The sequence below is a fragment of the Aotus nancymaae genome, unplaced genomic scaffold (genome assembly GCF_030222135.1).
Source record: "Aotus nancymaae isolate 86718 unplaced genomic scaffold, 86718_ANA_hifiasm-v0.15.2.pri h1tg000089l, whole genome shotgun sequence".
Lineage (NCBI taxonomy): Eukaryota > Metazoa > Chordata > Mammalia > Primates > Aotidae > Aotus > Aotus nancymaae.
In genome coordinates, this window is record NW_026988504.1 from 17,584,439 (window position 1) to 17,603,453 (window position 19,015).

Sequence of the window (19,015 nt, forward strand, 5' to 3'; positions counted from 1 at the left end):
ATTTTTTTTTTGAGACGGAATCTCGCTCTTGTTGCCCAGGCTGGACTGCAATGGCGCAATCTTGGCTCACCATAAACTCTGCCTCCTGTGTTCAAGTGATTCTCCTGCCTCAGCCTTCTGAGCAGCTGGGATTACAGGTGTGCCACCGTGCCCAGCTAATTTTGTATTTTTAGTAGAGATGGGGTTTCTCCATGTTGGTCAGGCTTGTCTCAAACTCCCAACCTCAGGTGATCTGCCCACTTTGGCTTCCCAAAGTTCTGGGGTAACAGATGTGAGCCACCGTGCACGGCCTGAGATCTGCTTTTTTCAGCTCTTTTTCTTGTTCAAAGTTTCAAAGTAAGAGCTTAATGTGAAAGTTCCCGGTGTTTCGCGTCCATTACACTGCGTGTCTAAGCTTGGCAGAGGGGGAGTAGTGAGCTCTTGGCTGGTGGTTGAACAAGTGATTGGAAGCGTGTAGGGGACTGATAACATTTCTGGAGGAGGAGGGGGTTAGGTGGATGGGTAGGGATCCAAAGGATCAGATGGGAGGAATTTAGATTTAGTCCCTGATTGGATTGTAGTTCTCCAGCTGGGATTGCAGGCTGGTTTATAGGAGTGGATTCGATGTTGATGGAATATCAGACTCCTCGATTCTGAAAGGAGGTGAGTGAAACTGCATGAAGGGGCCGGGCTCACGCCTATAATCCCAGCACTTTTGGAGGCTGAGGTCAGTATATCACTTGAGGTCAGGAGTTCAAGACCAGCCTGGTCTACATGGTGAAAACCCTGTCTCTACTAAAAATACAAAAATTAGCCATGTGGTCGGGCGTGGTGGCTCACACTTGTAATCCCAGCACTTTGGGAGGCAGAGGTGGGTGGATCACCTGAGGAGAGGAGTTCGAAACCACCCCGACCAACAAGGTGAAACCCCATCTCTAAAAAACAAAAAATTAGCCATGTGTAGTGGTGTGAGCCTGTAACCCTGGCTACTCAGGAGGCTGAGGCATGAGAATTGCTTGAACCTGGGAGGCAGAGGTTGCAGTGAGCCAAGATCGTGCCACTGCACTTCAGCCTGAGTGACAGAGTGAGACTGTCTCAAAAAAAAAAAAAAAAAAAACCAACTACACACAGGATTGTGTCTGTTCCCCAGTAGCCTAGGAAATCAGACTTGAGCATAAGCCCTGGCAACTTCTGAACTGCTCAGTGAGGCTTGTTTAGGGTTGGAGAGATTTTAAATGACAGCTAACAACCATAATAGTGAGCATTTACTGAGCAATTACTATATGCAAGGCACTGTACCAAATATGCCTCTTACATATACTCAAACCTCTCAGAAAAGTCTCATTACAACCCTATAAAGTGAGTAGTATGTAAAAGTCCTTTTTACAGATGAGAAAACTGAGGCACAATGAGGTCAAATGATTTGCCAAGGTGTAACCAGTTTGTTTGATTTCACCTTCTCCCAAGGACCAAGGTGGATGGTGTCTTGGGCTTTTGCTTTGCAGGGGCTCCTGGCCAAGGGCTTTTGACAGTGGACAAGTGGGCCCATGGAAGCAAGCTCCCCAAGAACACCCATCTGGGAAGCTTTTACCGGTGCTAGAGGAGAGCAAGCTGGTTGCGTCTGGCAAAGGGGCAACATCCTTTTCGGGGGCACCAAGAGGTGAGTTCAAGGTAGGAAACAGAGGTCTCTACAAGGTGCTGGCCAGGAGGCGGGCCTCAGGGCTCTTTCCAGAATGAAGCAGCTCCCTGCTGGCTGCTGCCAATTTATTTATGTATGAGGCAGAGTCTGGCTGTCACCCAGGCTGGAGTGCAGTGGCACAATCTTGGCTCACTGCAAAAACTCTGCCTCCCAGGTTCAAGCAATTCTCCTGCCTCAGCTTCTGAGTAGCTGCTATTGCAGGCATGAGTCACCACGCCAGGCCTGTATTTTTGGTAGAGACAGGGTCTCACCATGTTGACCAGGCTGGTCTCAAACTCCTGACCTCAAGTGATCTGCCCGCCTCGACCTCTCAAAGTGCTGGGATTATGGGTATGTGCCACTGCGCCTGGCCTTATTTATTTATTTATTTTTGAGACAAGGTCTCACTCTGTCATCCAGGCTGGAGTGCAGTGGCACAATCACGGCTCACTTCAACCTCTGCCTCCTGGGCTCAAGTGATCCTCCTGCCTCAGCCTCCCCAGTACCTGGGACTACAGGCGTGCAGCACCATGCTCAGCTAATTTTTAAATTTTTTTTGAAGAGATTGGGTCTCACTATATTGTCCAGGTGGTCTCAAACTCCTGGGCTCAAGTGATCCTCCCGCCTTGGCCCCCCAAAGTGCTGGGATAACAGGTGTGAGCTGTCATGCCTCCCACTTATTGAAGAGGAAAGAACTAATGCAGAGCAGAGAAAGGGCCATACCCAGGTGATTTTGAAAGGTACTTCCCTAATGTGTTTGCCCTCTGTCCAGCAACTATTCTTTCAGCCTTTGATATGGATCTGGGAAGGAAAATAGTATTTACCACAAACCATACCCTTGTCTGATATGCATTGCCCCTCCGAATTCTCACAAATATCTGAGGGTAGGGCAAGAATTCTGCCTTTACAGAAGAAGGAGCTGAGGCTAAGAGAGGTTAAGGAAGCTTTTTACTGTCACACAGTCACCAAATAGCAAAACTGGAAAGTCATCTGTGGTCTGCCTGCCACCTGCCTCATATTGCCAGGGATGATACTAATTGCTGTAACACAAATCCTAGAGGAAAGTCTTTTTTTCCTAAAACTTTGTTTTTGTCTTTTTTTAAAATTTTGTGGAGAACAAGGGTCTTGCTGTATTGCCCAGGCAGGTCTTGAATTCCTGGGCTCAAGCTATCCTCCTGCCTCTGCCTCCTTAAGAGCTGGGATTACAGGTATGAGCCACAGTGTCTGGCTTTTTTTTTTTTTTTTTTTTTGAGACAGAGTCTCGCTCTGTCACTCAGGCTGGAGTGCAGTGGTGTGATGTTGGCTCACTACAACCTCTGCCTCCCAGGTTCAACTGATTCTCCTGCCTCTCCCAAGTAGCTGGGACTTCAGGCATACGCCACCATACCCAGTTATTTTTGTATTTTTAGCAGAGATGAGGTTTCACCATGTTGGCCAGGCTGGTCTTGAACTCCTGACCTCAGGTAATCCACCTGCCTTGGCTTCCCAAAGTGCTAGGATTATAGGCTTGAGCCACCTCGCCCGGCCTAGAGGAAAGTCTTTTTTTTTTTTTTTTTGAGACGGAGTTTTGCTCTTGTTACCCAGGCTGGAGTGCAATGGCGCGATCTTGGCTCACCGCAACCTCCGCCTCCTGGGTTCAGGCAATTCTCCTGCCTCAGCCTCCTGAGTAGTTGGGACTACAGAAGTGCGCCACTATGCCCAGCTAATTTTTGTATTTTTTAGTAGAGGCGGGATTTCACCTTGTTGACCAGGATGGTCTCGATCTCTTGACCTCGTGATCTACCCGCCTCGGCCTCCCAAAGTGCTGGGATTATAGGTGTGAGTCACCGCGCCCGGCAGAGGAAAGTCTTTTTTACCTTAAACTTTTTTTTTTTTTGAGATGGAGTCTTGCTCTGTTGACTAGACTGGAGTGCAGTGGTGTGATCTCGGCTCACTGCAACCTCCACCTCCTGAGTTCAAGCAATTCTCTGCCTCAGCCTCCCAAGTAACTGGGACTACAGGCGCCCGCCAACATGCCTAGCTAATTTTTGTATTTTTAGTAGAGACAGGGTTTCACCATCTTGACCAGGCTGATCTTAAACTTCTGACCTTGTGATCCACCCGCCTTGGTGTGAGCCACTGTGCCTGGCCTTTTTTTTTTTTTTTTTTTTGAGATAGAGTCTTGTTCTGTCACCCAGGCTGGAGTGCAGTGGCATAATCTCAGCTTACTGCAACCTCTGCCTCAGCCTCCCAAGTAGCTGGGACTACAGGCTGACTTTAAATACCCAATAGAAAAGATAAGACTGGAGCCCAGATGACCAGTAGGAATGGTGGCTGTTGATTAAGAGCTTTTTGGCACTGTGGCTGGGCCTGATGCTCAGTAACTCTAATAGGCCAACGGTGTCCCCTTAAGGAGGAACTGTTGTTTCCATTTTATATCTGGGGAAATTGAGGCTCACAGAAGTTAAGAAAGTTGCTCCAGATTCCACAGCAAGCCGTTGTCTCTTCCCAGCCAAGGGAGGCGTTACACAAAGCACAAACAAGCCCTGTGGGTGGACATGGTGAAGTTTGGCACATGTGCACTTTCAGCCTTGTTTAAAGGCCTGAAATGAGTCATCTACAAATCAAAGAACCAGCTTCTCCAGACACACGATGAGGCTGGTTCGTCCATTAGGAGGAGCTGGACCCAGATAATGTGGTTCTAAGCAGAGAAGATGGCCTTATTCCAACTGCGTCCCCTCTGCAAGCCCTTGGGAGCTGGCCAGGCGCAGTGACTCATGGAAGAGGGGATGCGGTGCCCTAGTGTCCGAGCGGCATGGCTTGGCTGTCTGCTGGGCTTTTTCCAGCTCACGAACCCATTTGTTTTTACCCTTCAATGTGAACCAGATGTGGGCACCTCGCTCTCCAGGAGGTCCCTCACTCGCAACCCCCAACCAGCCCCTAGCATCATTGGCGGCCACAGCTGATGGACCAGTCTCCTTCCTGCTCTCCTGACTCTATCACCCCCACGCCCCCTCCCTCACTGCACCTCCTGCACCTTCCCTTCCCCCAGCATGATTTGAAGCAGGAAATGACATTGGACAGATCTCAAAAGTCCATATGTCCTGGGCAGTCTCTCTAGGAATTTTCTGGGCCTCCAGCTTGTTCTGTGTGTCATGTCCTTCCCACTCACAGTATGGGGGGGAGGAAAGTGCTAAAGGAAAATGAGAGTGAGCATCCTTCGTCCCAGTGCTACCTTACCTCACTCTGATCTTGGGCAAGTGATTTATTTATGTTTGCACGGACTCATGAATTCAGTGGGTTATAATCTGTGACTCTCACTATTCATTGTAATAATTATATTATTCCCAGGCCAGACACAGTGGTTCATACATGTAATCCTAGCACTTTGGGAGGCTGAGATGGGTGGACCACCTGAGGTCGGGAGTTTGAGACCAGCCTGGCCAACATGGTGAGACCCTGTCTCTACTAAAAATATAAAAATTAGGCCAGGCATGGTGGCTCACACCTGTAATCCCAGCACTTTGGGAGGCTGAGGCAGGCAGATCACCTCAGGTCGGGAGTTCAAGACCAGCCTGACAAACATGGAGAAACCTCATCTCTACTAAAAATACAAAATTATGGCACATGGCTATAATCCTAGCTATTCAGGAGGCTGAGGCAGGAGAATCACTTGAATCCAGGAGGTGGAGGTTGCCGTGAGCTGAGATCATGCCATTGTACTCCAGCCTGGCAACAAGAGCAAAACTCCATCTCAAAAATATAAAATAAAAAAACAGCCAGGTGTGGCGGCACATACCTGTAGTCCCAGCTATTTGGGAGGCTGAGGTAGGAGAATCGCTTGAATCTGAGAGGCAGATGTTGAAGTGAGCTGAGTTTGCACAATTGCACTCCAGCCTGGGCGACAGAGTGAGATTCCATCTCAAACAAACAAAGAAAAATTTCAGTTTGGCCAGTGGGAGCCCACTCAAGCTTGTGACCATGCCCTTTTGTGGTGACCCATCATTCTTTCAGCTTTTTAGTACGAGCTGTTCCAGGAGCATCTGTACTTTTTTATGCCCCAGCCCTGGAATCAGTCTGTTCTCCAAAGATCCTGGTTCGAAGATCCTGGTTCCCTTTTTTGAAATGGTATTTAGAATCAAGATCTGGATGTACATGTACTCATTGCCTCTAGGGTGAGGCTGTTCCCTGCCCCTCTCAGTGGATACAGCTAGGGAGTGTAGATGTGTACACACACATGCACAAGCACACATACAGTCACTTCTGTATTGATTTATTGTTTTAATGAATTGTGGGCTGGGTGCAGTGGCTCACACCTGTAATCCTAGCACTTTGAGAGGTTGAGGTGGGCGGATCATCAGAGGCCAAGAGTTCAAGACCAGCCTGACCAACATGGTGAAACCTTGTATCTACTAAATATACAAAAATTAGCAGGGCATGATGATGGGTGCCTGCAATCCCAGCTACTTGGCAGACTGAGGTGGGAGAATTGCTTGAACTTGGGAGATAGAGGTTGCAATGAGCCAAGATTGTACCATTGCATTCCAGCCTGGGCGACAGAGCAAGACTCCATCTCAAAAAAAAGTGAAAATTGTGATAAAATATATATAACATAAAATTTGCCATCTTAACTATTTTTATTTATCTTTTATTTTTATTTTTTGAGACAGAATCTCCTCTGTCACCCAGGCTAGAGTGCAGTGGTGCAATCTCAGCTCATGGCAACCTCCACCTCCCAGGCTCAAGCAGTCCTCCCACTTCAGCCTCCCAAGTAGCTAGGACCATAGGCGCACGCACCATGCTTGCTAGTTTTTGCATTTTTTGTAGAGACGGGGTTTTACTGTGTTGGCCAGGCTGGTCTTGCACTGCTGACCTCAGGTGATCCACCTGCCTCAGCCTCCTAAAGTACTGGGATTATGTATGTGAGCCTCCACACCCTGCCTCATAATTTTTATTTTATTTTATTTATTGTTTATTATTATTATTTTGAGATAGATTCTCGCTCTGTCACCTGGGCTGAAGTGCAATGGCACAATATCTGCTCACTGCAACCTCTGCCTCTTGAGTAGATGGGAATACAGGCATGTACCCTCATGCCCAGATAATTTTTTGTATTTTTAGTAAAGACAACGTTTCACCATGTTGACCAGGCTGGTCTCGAACTCTTGACCCTCAGTGATCCGCCCACCTTGGCCTCCCAAAGAACTGGAATCACAGGCGTGAGATTAATTAATTAATTTTTTGGAATGGAGTCTCGCTCTGTCGCCAGGCTGGAGTGCAATGGCATGATCTTGGCTCACCACAATCTCTGCCTTCCGGGTTCAGGCAATTCTCCTGCCTAAGCCTCTTGCCTAAGTTGCTGAGATTAAAGGCATGTGCCACCACGCCCAGCTAATTTTTTTGTATTTTTAGTAGAGATGGGGTTTCACCATGTTGGCCAAGCTGGTCTCGAACTCCTGACCTCAGCCTCCCAAAAGTGCTGGGATTACAGGTGTGAGGCACTGAGCCTTGCGATCCATGATTTTTTCAACTGGGCTACACACTCTCTTCAGGTCTCAGCAGTTGTCTTACTAATGGTCTCTTTCACTTCCTGGAACTAATCCAGGACACCATATTGCATTGAGTTGCCATGTCTCTTTAGTCTCCTCTGATTGGTGACAGTTTCTCAGTCTTCTCATGATTAGACTAAGACTGTAGAAATTTGGGACTAATACCCAAGAGATGAAGTCCCCTCACCCTATCACGTCCGGGATGTGTGATATCAACATATGTGTGACATATTGTAAAGACGGATGAATGGGGATTCCAAAGCTGTTCATCACAGTCAGCAAGTGGTAGAGGAAGGATTTGAACTGGGGCCACTCTGAGATGTGTGCTCATTTCTTTAGTTTGGGAAGAAGAACTGGTAAGGGAAGCAAGGAAAGACCTCCGGTATTGAAGTGAAGGGCGGTAGGTAGAAGTCTGCACCCAGATGAGGTCCTTCAGGTGAGCTGGATTCACCACCTGTGGCCTCTTTCCCAGGACCTTGTCCAGCCTTGTCTTAGCTTCCCTCTGTCTGGTGCAAGTGGCACTATCTTTTATCCATTACATGGGATTGTCCGGTCTTTGTGCCACTAGTGTGAGGATGAAAATAATCTGATAATCCACCAAAAATGTATGTTTCATGAGAGTTCAAATTATACAAGAGTCTTATTCCATGCCAGCCAGCAGTCATAGGCCATCTGTACCTTCCTCCCTGCGCTCCCTGCAACCCCACCTTTAGAGCTCTTGGAGCCTCTCCCAGTGGGAGGCCATCAACGTGGAATTGGCTTATGGTTGTTGGTGACACTGGCTTTCCTTTACTTGCTGTGGACACCTTTGTCTCATAGTCATCAGCAAAATCACTCACTGCATCAGAAACTCTGGAACATCTGGAAGTTTCAAAGCAGAAATTCTAAATCATGTTCTCTGGGCAGTATTCAGCTAGCCTATGTGTCTCGTTTGGCCCTCACTTAATTTTTTTTTCTTTGAGATGGAGTCTCGCTCTGTTGCCGAGGCTGGGGTGCAGTGGCATGGTCTTGGCTCACTGCAACCTCCACCTCCTGGGTTCAAGCAATTCTCCTGCCTCAGCCTCCTGAGTAACTGGGATTACAGGCACGTGCCACCATGCTCAGCTAATTTTTGTATTTTTAGTAGAGATGGGGTTTCACCATGTTGGTCAGGTTGGTCTTGAACTCCTGACCTTGTGATCTGCCTGCCTTGGCCTCCCAAAGTGCTGGGATTACAGGTGTGAGTGAGCTGCCACGCCCAGCTGGCCTTCATTTAATTTAAAAAGCTTAAAATTAGTCCACAACGTGAAAAAATCAGGAACTCATCATAAAAGGCTAGATTTTTGGCTTCTTTTGAAAAATCAGATGTGGTAATAGATGGCCCACATTCCCGCCTGGCAGCATGAGGCCAAGTGGAGTGGCAGTCCTCTCCACTCCCTACGAATCACCATCCCCAACCTTGTTCATTGGTGATGTCTGCCTGGCCTCTGAAGTCTTTTGAGTCCACAGCCCTCGCATAAAATTCTTGCAGTTCCTTCATTCACTCGGCAAACACTTACTGGGCTTCTACCCAGGTCAAGGTCTGTGGGAGGCTCTCGGATCAACAAATTATACATTGGTGATTCTAGAACTGTATGTTAAGTACTCGATAAAGGTGAATCCTGCTGATGTGGGAGCATGGAAGAGGGGTCCGCAGCTCAGCCTGGAGAGTCAGGGGAGGCATCCCAGAGACACACACCCTTGGAAAGTTGATTGCCATCTAAATTCTTTTTTTTTTTTTCTCGAGACAGAGTCTTGCTCTTCACCTAGGCTGGAGTACAATGGAGTGATCTTGGCTCACTGCAAACTCCGTCCCCCGGGTTCAAGGGATTCTCCTGTCTCAGCCTCCTGAGTAGTTGGAACTACAGATGCATGCCACAACACCTGGCTATTTTCTTGAGTTTTTTGGTAGAGATGGGGTTTCACCATATTGGCCAGACTGGTCTCGAACTCCTGACCTCAGGTGATCCACTCACCTCGGTTTCCCAAAGTGCTGGGATTCACCATCATGCCCAGCCTGCCGTCTAACTTCAAGTGAGGTATTAGGAGGACCCTGACCTTGGACTGAGCCATCTGTCTGTCTGGACTTGTCCTGGAGTTTGCTCTCCAATGCCTCATCTCTGCTAATTTTTATGGCTTCTTCACAGAGCAGGACTTTCTGGGTTTATCCAGGGAGTACGGAAAACACAGTGAGAACATCAGGGCTAGAAAGATCTATCATGGAAGGATGGAAGCCTCATTCTTTGAGCTTGCGTGTATGTTAGCAGGCTACATGAGAAAGGCCCAAAGCCTTAGAGTCAGGTAGATTTGGTTTAAGTCCTGGTTTTGCCACTTACCAGCTATGTGATTGTGTGGTGATTACACTCTCTCAGTATGTTTCCTTGACTATGAAATGGGATAATAGTGTTTATTCCTAATATTACTGTCTGTCTGGTTTGTTTTTGTTTTTATTTTTATTTTTGGAGACAGAATCTTACTCTGTCGCCCAGGCTGGAGTACAGTGACACAATCTTGGCTTACTGTAGCCTTGACCTCCCAGGCTCAAGCAATCTTCCTACCTCATTTTCCCAAGTATCTGGGACTATAGGCATACACCACCTTTTTTTTTTTTTTTTTTTTTTTTGAGACGGAGTCATGCTCTGTCGCCCAGGCTGGAGTGCAATGGCGTGATCTTGGCTCACTGCAACCTCTGCCTCTCAGGTTCAAACAATTCTCCTGCCTCAGCCTCCCAAGTAACTGGAATTACAGGTGCACACCACCACTCCCAGCTAATTTTTTTGTATTTTAGTAGAGATGGGGTTTCGTCGTGTTGCCCAGGCTGGTCTTGAACTCCTGAGCTCGGACAATCCACCTGCCTCTACCTCCCAAAGTGCTAAAATTACAGGCATGAGCCACTGCGCCTGGCCAATTTTTTTTTTTTTTTTTTTTTTTCCTGTAGGACTGAGATCTCACTATGTTGCCCAGGCTGGTCTCGAACACCTGGACTCAAGTGATCCGCCTGTCTTGGCCTCCCAAAGTGTTCAAATTATAGGTGTGAGCCACTGCACCTGGCCTGTTACTATCAGTGTTGCGTGTAATGTGTATAAAGTCTCAAAAGCAGTATTGGAAATATCATAGATACACACCAAAGAGACACTCATCTTTTTCTTTTGGTATGTAATTCTATGAAAAAAAATTGAGACAGGCTGGAGAGAAGTGGCACAATCATAGCTCACTATAACCTCAAGCTCCTGGTCTCAAGTGATCCTTTCACCTTGGTCTCTTAAAGTGCTGGGATTACAGGCCACTGAGCCTGGACAAATTTTATGAAATTTTATCACATGCATAGATTCAAGTAACTATCCCCACAATAAGAATACAGAAGTATTCCATCACCACTAAGAAATTTCTTCCTGGGGCTGGGCATGGTGCCTCATGCTTGTAATCCCAGCACTTTGGGAGGCCGAAGCAGGTGGATCATTTGAGCTCAGCAGTTTGAGAACAGCCTGGGCAACATGGTGAAACCCCTACAAAAAATACAAAAATTAGCTGAGCCCGGTGGCATGCTCCTGCAGTCCCAGCTATGTGAGAGGATTGCTTGAGCCTGGGAGGCGGAGGTCGCAGTGAGCTGAGATTGTGCCACTGCACTCCAGTCTGGGCAACAGAGCGAGACCTCGTCTCAAAAAAAAAAAAGAAATTCCTTCCTCTTACCCCTCACTCACATCCTTCCTCCAACCATAACCCTGGAACCACAGATCTATTCTCCCACTCTAGAATTTTGTCGCTTCAAGAATGTCAGGTATGGTGGCTCATGCCTGTAATCCCAGCACTTTGGGAGCCCGAGGCAGGCAGATCACTTGAGGTCAAGAGTTTGAGCCCAATCTGGCCAATATGGTAAAACACTGTCTCTACTAAAAATACAAAAATTAGCCGGGCATGGTGGTGCATGCCTGTAATTCCAAGTACTCAGGAGGCCAGGGCACGAGAATTGCTTGAACCAGGGAGGCAGAGTTTGCAGTGAGGTGAGATCGTGCCACTGCACTCCAGCCTGGGTGACAGAGCGAGACTTCATCTCAAAAAAAAAAAAAAAAAAAAGGAGAAAAGAAAGTTATATAAATGGAATCAAACCATATGTGGGTTTTTTGTTTTTTGTTTTTTTTGACAGTCTCACTATGTCACCCAGGCTGGAGTGCAGTGGCACAATCTCGGCTCACTGCAGGCTCCGCCTCCTGGGTTCAAGTGATTCTTCTGCCTCAGCCTCAGCCTGTAGCTGCCTCAGTCCCAGCCTGTAGCTGGGACTACAGGTGCGTGCCACCACACCCAGGTAATTTTTTATTTTTTTAGTAGAGACGGGGTTTCACCATGTTGGCCAGGATAGTCTCGATCTCCTGACCTTGTGATCTGCCCGCCTTGGCCTCCCAAAGTGAAAGTGCTGGGATTACAGGTGTGAGCCACTGGGCCCGGCCAGTATGGGACCTTTTGAGATTGGCTTTTTACACTCAGCAAAAAGCCCTGAGCCCCATCCACATTGTTGCATGGATCGATAGCTCATTGCCTTTTATTGCTGAGTTACTTCATTGAATGGATATACCATAATGTGTCTATCTGTTCACTTGTTGTGGGACATTTGGCCTGTTTCCAATTTTTGACTTGTGACAGTTAATTTTATGTGTCAACTTGACTGGGCTATGGGGTGCCCTGATAGTTGATTCTGGGTGTTTCTGTGAGGGCGATTTTGGGTGAGTTTAACATCTAAGTCAATAGAATGAATAAAGCTGACTGCCCTCCCTAAGGTGGGTGGGCCTCATCCAATCAGTTGAAGGCCTGAATAGAACAAAGAGACTATTTTCCTGAATAACAGAGAATCCCTCCTGCCTGACTGCCTTTGAGCTGAGACATCAGTTTTTTTCCTGCCTTTGGACTGGAACCAAAACACCTGCTCTTCCTGGGTACCCAGCCTGCTGGCCTTTGCACTGGAATGACAGCATCCATCTCCTTGGTCTTCAACTTGCTGACTGCACATCTTAGGATTTATCAACCTCTATAATCATGTGAGTCAATTCTTTATAATAAATGTATATATTATAAATATATATGATTTATTATATACATATTGTTTATCTCTATAGATCAATATATATGATTTCCTATGCATATGTATTTTTTTTTTTTTTGAAAGAGGGTCTTGCTCTGTCACCCAGGCTTGAGTACAATGGTGTGATTATGGCTCACTGCAGCCTCAACCTCCTAGGCTCAAGCAATGCTCCCACCTCAGTTTTCTGAGTAGCTGGGACCACAGGTGTGTACCACCACACCTGGATACTTTTTTTTTTTTTGAGATAGGGTCTCACTTTGTCACCCAGGCTGGAGTGCAGTGGTGTGATCTTGGCTCAATGCAACCTCCATCTGCTGGGTTCAAGCAATTCTGCAGCATTAGCCTCCTGAGTAGCTGGGACCACAGGCATGTGCCACCATGCCTGGCTAATTTTTGTATTTTTTGTAGAGACAGAGTTTCACCCTGTTACCCAGGCTGGTCTTGATCTTCTGAGCTCAAAGAGATCTGCTGCCACAGCCTTCCAAAGTGCTAGGATTACAGGCATGAACCACTGTGCCTGGGTCACACCTGCCTAATTAAAAAAATTTTTTTTTTTGTAGAGACAGGGCCTTACTATGTTTCTCAGGTGGTCTCAAACTCCTGGACTCAAATGATCCTCCTGGCTTGGCTTCCCAAAGTGTTCAGTTGCCTGGCCATGATTTATTATGGATATATAGATCCTATTGTTTCTATTTCATTGGAGAACCTGAGAGAGATATATATATGTGTGTATAGATATATAGCTTCTTATATATATGATTTATACATATGATTTATTATATATACATATATATATACACATACATATATATATACACACATACATATATATATATATCTTTTTTTTTTTTCTTTTTTTGAGATGGAGTTTTGCTCTTGTTACCCAGGCTGGAGTGCAATGGCGCAATCTCAGCTCATCGCAACCTCCGCCTCCTGGGTTCAAGCAATTCTCCTGCCTTAGCCTCCCGAGTAGCTGGGACTACAGGCATGTGCCACCATGCCCAGCTAATTTTTGTATTCATGTTGACCAGGATGGTCTCGATCTTTTGACCTCGTGATCCACCTGTCTCGGCCTCCCAAAGTGCTGGGATTATAGGTGTGAGCCACCGTGCCCAGCATATATATATATATCTCTTTTATTGGCCCTGTTTCTTTGGAGGATCCTGATTGATACATGACTATTACAAATAAAGCTATTATAATAATTTATGTACAATATTTTTTATGAATATAAATTGTTTTTCTCTGGGATAAATACCCAGGATGGTGATTGCTGGGTCTTATTGTAAGTGTATGTTTAACTTTATAAGAAACTGCCAAACTGTTTTCTAGCATGGCAGTACCATTTTACATCCACTCCTCATGTTAATTATTTTGTTATATGAGTTAAATTTGTGAAATTCAGCATGGGCTGACATTTGAAGGCTGGTCATACTTGAATTATAATCACCACCATGACACACATCCTTGTTTTAGCTTTCACATATATAAACCAAGCCCAGAGGTCTGAAGGTTTAGAGATTTGAAATAACAAACCTGGCCGCCTGAGATTTTCTTGGCTGGCACCAGGTCTTGCCAGGCCTTTGAATCAGCTGGGTGCAGGGAAGGGTCACCAGGAAACTCAGGCTGCCTGGACCGACAGGAAGCGTGGGATGAAGCTTACTCCGGGTCTGGCTCGTGGTCAGCCTGGCTGGGGCCTGAGGCTTCCAGGCTGGCTCAGTGTGCACAGTCAGGAAACGGCCTGGGCTCTTGAAATCACCCCACCCCTGAAAAATGAATTCACAAACAGAGACGCTCCAGACTCCTTTCTTTGAGAAATAGCATCTTTTAGCCAGGAGTAAGATCAATATACAGAGCTCCTATGACTCTGTTCCTCAGGCTCTGCACGCCTCTGTGTCAGTGGCAAGTGGCTTTGGGACTTCTTTTCCAGAAGAAGACTGCTATGGAGTTTTCTTTTAATTTTTAATTAACTTTTTGTTGTTGTTTTAGAGATGAGAGAGTCTCACTATGTTGTCAAGGCTGGTCTTGAACTCCTGGCCTCAAGCAATCCTCCTACCTCAGCCTCTCGAGTAGCTGGGATTACAAGCATGAATCACGGTGCCCAGCTCTAGAGTTGTTTACTGATGCTTAATATTATGACTTTTTCCTTTCTGCCCTCCCTGCACCCCTCACTCCAAGTTAACATGTACAAATATATATATATAGATAAATCTTTATATTATATTTATATATTATATATCTTTATATTATATTTATACATTATGTATATCTTTATATTATATATATATCTTTATATTATATATATATATATATATATATATTTTTTTTTTTTTTTGAGACAGAATTTCACTCTGTCGCCAGGCTGGAATGCAGTGGCGAGATCTTGGTTCACTGCAACCTCCACCTCCCAGGTTCAAGTGATTCCCCTGCCTCAGCCTCCTGAGTAGCTGGGATTACAGGATTACCTTGTGATCCTCCTGCCTTGGCCTCCCAGAGTGCTGGGATTACAAGCATGAGCCACTGTGCCCGGCCACATTTATATATATTTTTTATAGAGATGAGGTCTTGCTATGTTGCCCAGGTTGGTCTTGAACTCCTGGCCTCAAGTGATCCTCCCACCTTGGCCTCCCAAAATGCTAGGATAACAGGTGCAAGCCACATCTGGCCCATATTTTTAATCTTGTCTATGTAACCATATTACCTAACACTGTAAGTTTTTTGAACATACTGCATTTGGGTGCTGTTTTGATAAATAGATTCAATTTGACATCACAATGATATGGACCTTTCTAGTTTTACATTATCTCACCTGAGGTAGGTGAACTGCTAACTCCATTTTATCCAGAATTTCCCAGAGCTAGAACCTACAGATTCATAGCTTTTTTTTTTTTTTTTTTTTTTTGAGACAAGTCTTGCTCTGTTGCCCAGGCTGAAGTGCAGTGGCATGATCTCAGCTCACTGCAACCTCCACCTCGTGAGTTCAAGCAATTCTCCTGCCTCAGCCTCCTGAGTAGCTGGGATTACAGACACCTGCCACCATGCCCAGGTAATTTTTGTATTTTTAGTAGAAATGGGGTTTCACCATGTTGGCCAGGCTGGTCTTGAACTCCTGACCTCAGGTGATCCACCTACCTCGGCCTCCCAAAGTGCTGGGATTACAGGGTCAAGTCATCTTGCCTGGCCTGCCTGCCTTCCCTCCCTCCCTCCTTTCCTTCCTTCTTTCCTTCTCTCTTCCTCTCTCTCTCTCTCTCTCTCTCTTTTTCTTTCTCTCTTACTTAGCAGGGTCTTACTCTGTTGCCCAGGTTGGAGTGCACTGGCATGATAAAGGCTCATTGCAGCTTTGATTTCCCAGGCTCAAGAAATCCTCCCACCTCATCCTCCCAAAGTGCAGGGATTACAGGTATTAGCCACTGCACCTGACCTCATATTTTTATTTACAAATATTTTAGACATTTGAAATATTACAGCATTCAGATCTACTTACAAAATGAATGAAAATGACTGCTTATCAAGAGACTACCATGATTTTGTGACATGACTATAGCAGTCATATAAGTAAATTCAGAGTAGTTTAGCAGATCTAAAATTTGGAGTAACATTTAGGCTAGGCGCAGTGACTCATGACTGTAATTTAGTACTTGCAGAGGCCTAGGTGGGTGGGTCACTTGAGGCCAGGAGTTCAAGACCAGCCTGGCCACATGGTGAAATCTCGTCTCTACTAAAAATACAAAAAAAAAAAAAAAAAATTAGCCAGGCATGGTGGTGCATGCCTATAGTCCCAACTACTCAGGAGGCTGAGTCATGAGAATCACTTGAACCCAGGAGGCAGAGGCTGCAGTGAGCCAAGATTATGCCACTGCACTCCAGCCTGGGTGGCAGAGCAAGACTGTCTGAAAAATAAAAAACAAAATACGGAGTAACATTTTAAACCATCACATGCCACTCTGAAGCTTACTTGTTTCTTACAATTAAACATTTGCTTGGCTGTAGGAGAAAGTAGCTAACATTCTAGGTGACCACACTGCAGCCTATAAAAGTGGATTTCTGACACTGGGCTCATTTCCTCAGGGTCTTCGTAGGAAGGCAAGCATTTGAACAGCGTCCAGGTCACACTCCCATTATGCTGTCCTGAACCTCCTCCTAGGGGCAAATGGTGGAAGTGATATACAAATGGACAGAACAGCCCACAAACTTTAACATAAGATCCTCAATGTGTGTGTGTGTGTGTGTGTGTGTGTGTGTGTGTTAATTGAAGTATAATTGACGTGCTATAAAACTGACTCTTATAAAGTATACAATTCAGTACTTTACCTGCATTCACAGCTATGCGACTATCACCACTATCTAATTTCAGAAGATTTCTTCGCTCCCTGAAAGAAACTCCGTATCCATTGGCGGTCACTCCCCATGATCCCTTGCCAGCCCTAGGCACCCACTCATTTACTCTCTGTGTCTATGGACTTGCCTACTCTGCACATTTTACATACGTGGAATCATACACTCTGCTGTCCTTTGTGTCTGGCTTATTTCACTTAGTGTGTTTTCAAGTTTCCTCCATGTTGTAGCATGGATCAGTATTGCCAAGAAACATTCCAATGTATGGAGATACCACATTTTGTTTATCCATTTGTCAATTGAAGAGCTTTTGGGTTCTATCCACTTTTTGGCTTTTATGAATAATGCTGCCATGAACGTTTGTGTACAAATTTTTGTGTAAACATATGTTTGCAATTCTCTTGGGTGTATAGCCAGAAGTGGAATTGCTGGGTCATAGGGTGATACAGCACAACTCTGTGTTTAAGATTTTGAGAAAGCCAGGTGGGGGTTGGGGGGTCGGGGGGCGGTGGCTCACGCCTGTAATCTGAGCATTTTAGGAGGCTGAGACAAGTGAATTACCTGAGGTCAGGAGTTCAAGACCAGCCTGGCTGACATAATGAAACCCCATCTCTACTAAAAAGACAAAAATTAGGCCGGTCGCGGTGGCTCAAGCCTGTAATCCCAGCACTTTGGGAGGCCGAGGCGAGTGGATCACGAGGTCAAGAGATCGAGACCATCCTGGTCAACGTGGTGAAACCCCGTCTCTACTAATACAAAAAATTAGCTGGGCATGGTGGCACGTGCCTGTAATCCCAGCTACTCAGGAGGCTGAGGCAGGAGAATTGCCTGAACCCAGGAGGCGGAGGTTGCGGTGAGCCGAGATTGTGCCATTGCACTCCAGCCTGGGTAACAAGAGCGAAACTCCGTCTCAAAAAAAAAAAAAAAAAAAAAAAAAATTAGCCAGATGTGGTGGTGCATGCCTGTAATCCCAGCTACTCGGGAGGCTGAGGCAGGACAATCGCTTGAACCCAGGAGGTAGAGATTGTGCTGAGCTGAGACCACACCATTGCACTCCAGCCTGCACATTATGAGACTCTGTCACCAAAAAAAAAAAAAAAAAAAGAGGGGCGGGAGGGAGCGCACGACTTGCGTGCACCCTCTCCCTAGGCCGCCGCTGCCGCCTCCTTCTTCTGCCTCTCCTGGTGCTGCTTGTGTGCTCGGTGCAGACCTGGTACCTCTTTTGTGAAGCGGCAGCTGAGGAGACTCTGGCGCTCGCCATGGCCGACAAAAGCCCAAGGAAGGAGTCAAGACTGAGAACAATGATCATATTAATTTGAAAGTGGCGGGGCAGGATGGTTCTGTGGTGCAGTTTAAGATTAAGAGGCATATATCACTTAGTAAACTAATGAAAGCCTATTGTGAACAACAGGGATTGTCAATGAGGCAGATCAGATTCCGATTTGATGGGCAACCAATCAATGAAACAGACACACCTGCACAGTTGGAACTGGAGAATGAAGATACAATTGATGTGTTCCAACAGCAGACTGGAGGTGTCTACTGAAAAGGGAACCCTGCTTCTTTACTTCAGAACTCTGTTCTTTAAAGACCAAGATTACATTCTCAATTAGAAAACTGCAATTTGGTTCCACCACATCCTGACTACTACAGTATAGTTTTCTCTATTCTTTCATTTTCCCCTTCCCCATTCCTTTATTGTACATAAAGTAACTGGTGTATGTGCACATGCATATTGCTGTTTTTGTTTGTTTTTTTAACAGCCAATGGTATGTTTTGATTGACATCAAGTGGAGACGGGGTGGGAAAAAATACTGATTCTGTGGAAATACCCTCTTTCTCCATTAGTGGCATGCTCATTCAGCTCTTATCTTTATATTCCAATAAGTTATTTTGCTCTCACTGTTTTAACAAAAAAAAAACATAAAAATCCTTGCATACCTTGTTTGATTGGAGACTTTTAATGTTTTTCATTTATCATTGTAAAACCAAGGGCAATTTTATAACTTTTTTGTACGTAGCTGTTACATGTAGGGCAATCTGTCTTTAAGTAGGGATAAATTACTCTAAAACAAAAAAAAAAGAATCCTAGATAGTTTTCCCTTCAAGTCAAGCGTCTCGTTGTTTAAATAAACTTCTTGTCTTAAAAAAAAAAAAAAGGCTGGGCGCAGTGGCTCACGCCTATAATCCCAGCACTTTGGGAGGCCGAGGCGGGTGGATCACGAGGTCAAGAGATCAAGACCATCCTGATCAACAAGGTGAAACCCCGTCTCTACTAAAAATACAAAAATTAGCTGGGCATGGTGGCATGTGCCTGTAGTCCCAGCTACTCGGGAGGCTGAGGCAGGAGAATTGCTTGAACCCAGGAGGCGGAGGTTGTGGTGAGCCGAGATAGCGCCATTG

General features: G+C 45.7%; 2 protein-coding genes across 3 annotated transcripts in view; both read left to right on the plus strand.

Moving 5' to 3' along the window:
* KPNA2 (karyopherin subunit alpha 2) overlaps nt 1-12,207 on the plus strand; it is a 38,720-nt gene extending 26,513 nt beyond the window's left edge. The window contains exons 12-13 of one of the 2 annotated variants that reach the window (XR_010339772.1): nt 1,485-1,639; nt 12,044-12,207. The gene's annotated coding sequence lies outside the window, so the exon portion shown is untranslated. The remainder of the gene's footprint in view (nt 1-1,484; nt 1,640-12,043) is intronic. The other variant, XM_064369184.1, reaches the window with a different exon arrangement.
* Nucleotides 1,527-18,630, plus strand: LOC135271670 (small ubiquitin-related modifier 2-like). Its single transcript, XM_064369416.1, has 3 exons — nt 1,527-1,639; nt 17,762-17,825; nt 17,886-18,630. The coding sequence occupies exons 1-3, from the start codon at nt 1,527-1,529 to the stop codon at nt 18,156-18,158; spliced, it is 450 nt and encodes a 149-aa protein (XP_064225486.1). The 3' UTR covers nt 18,159-18,630.
* Nucleotides 18,631-19,015: the final 385 nt, after the last annotated feature.

Bases quoted from the DNA above. Each gene is read 5' to 3' on its own strand.
- LOC135271670 (XM_064369416.1), top strand. From the start codon at position 1,527: ATGGAAGCAAGCTCCCCAAGAACACCCATCTGGGAAGCTTTTACCGGT. The intron at 1,640-17,761 runs GTGAGTTCAAGG...CCCTCTCCCTAG, and splicing joins CTTTTCGGGGGCACCAAGAG to GCCGCCGCTGCCGCCTCCTT. The intron at 17,826-17,885 runs GTACCTCTTTTG...GGCCGACAAAAG, and splicing joins GTGTGCTCGGTGCAGACCTG to CCCAAGGAAGGAGTCAAGAC.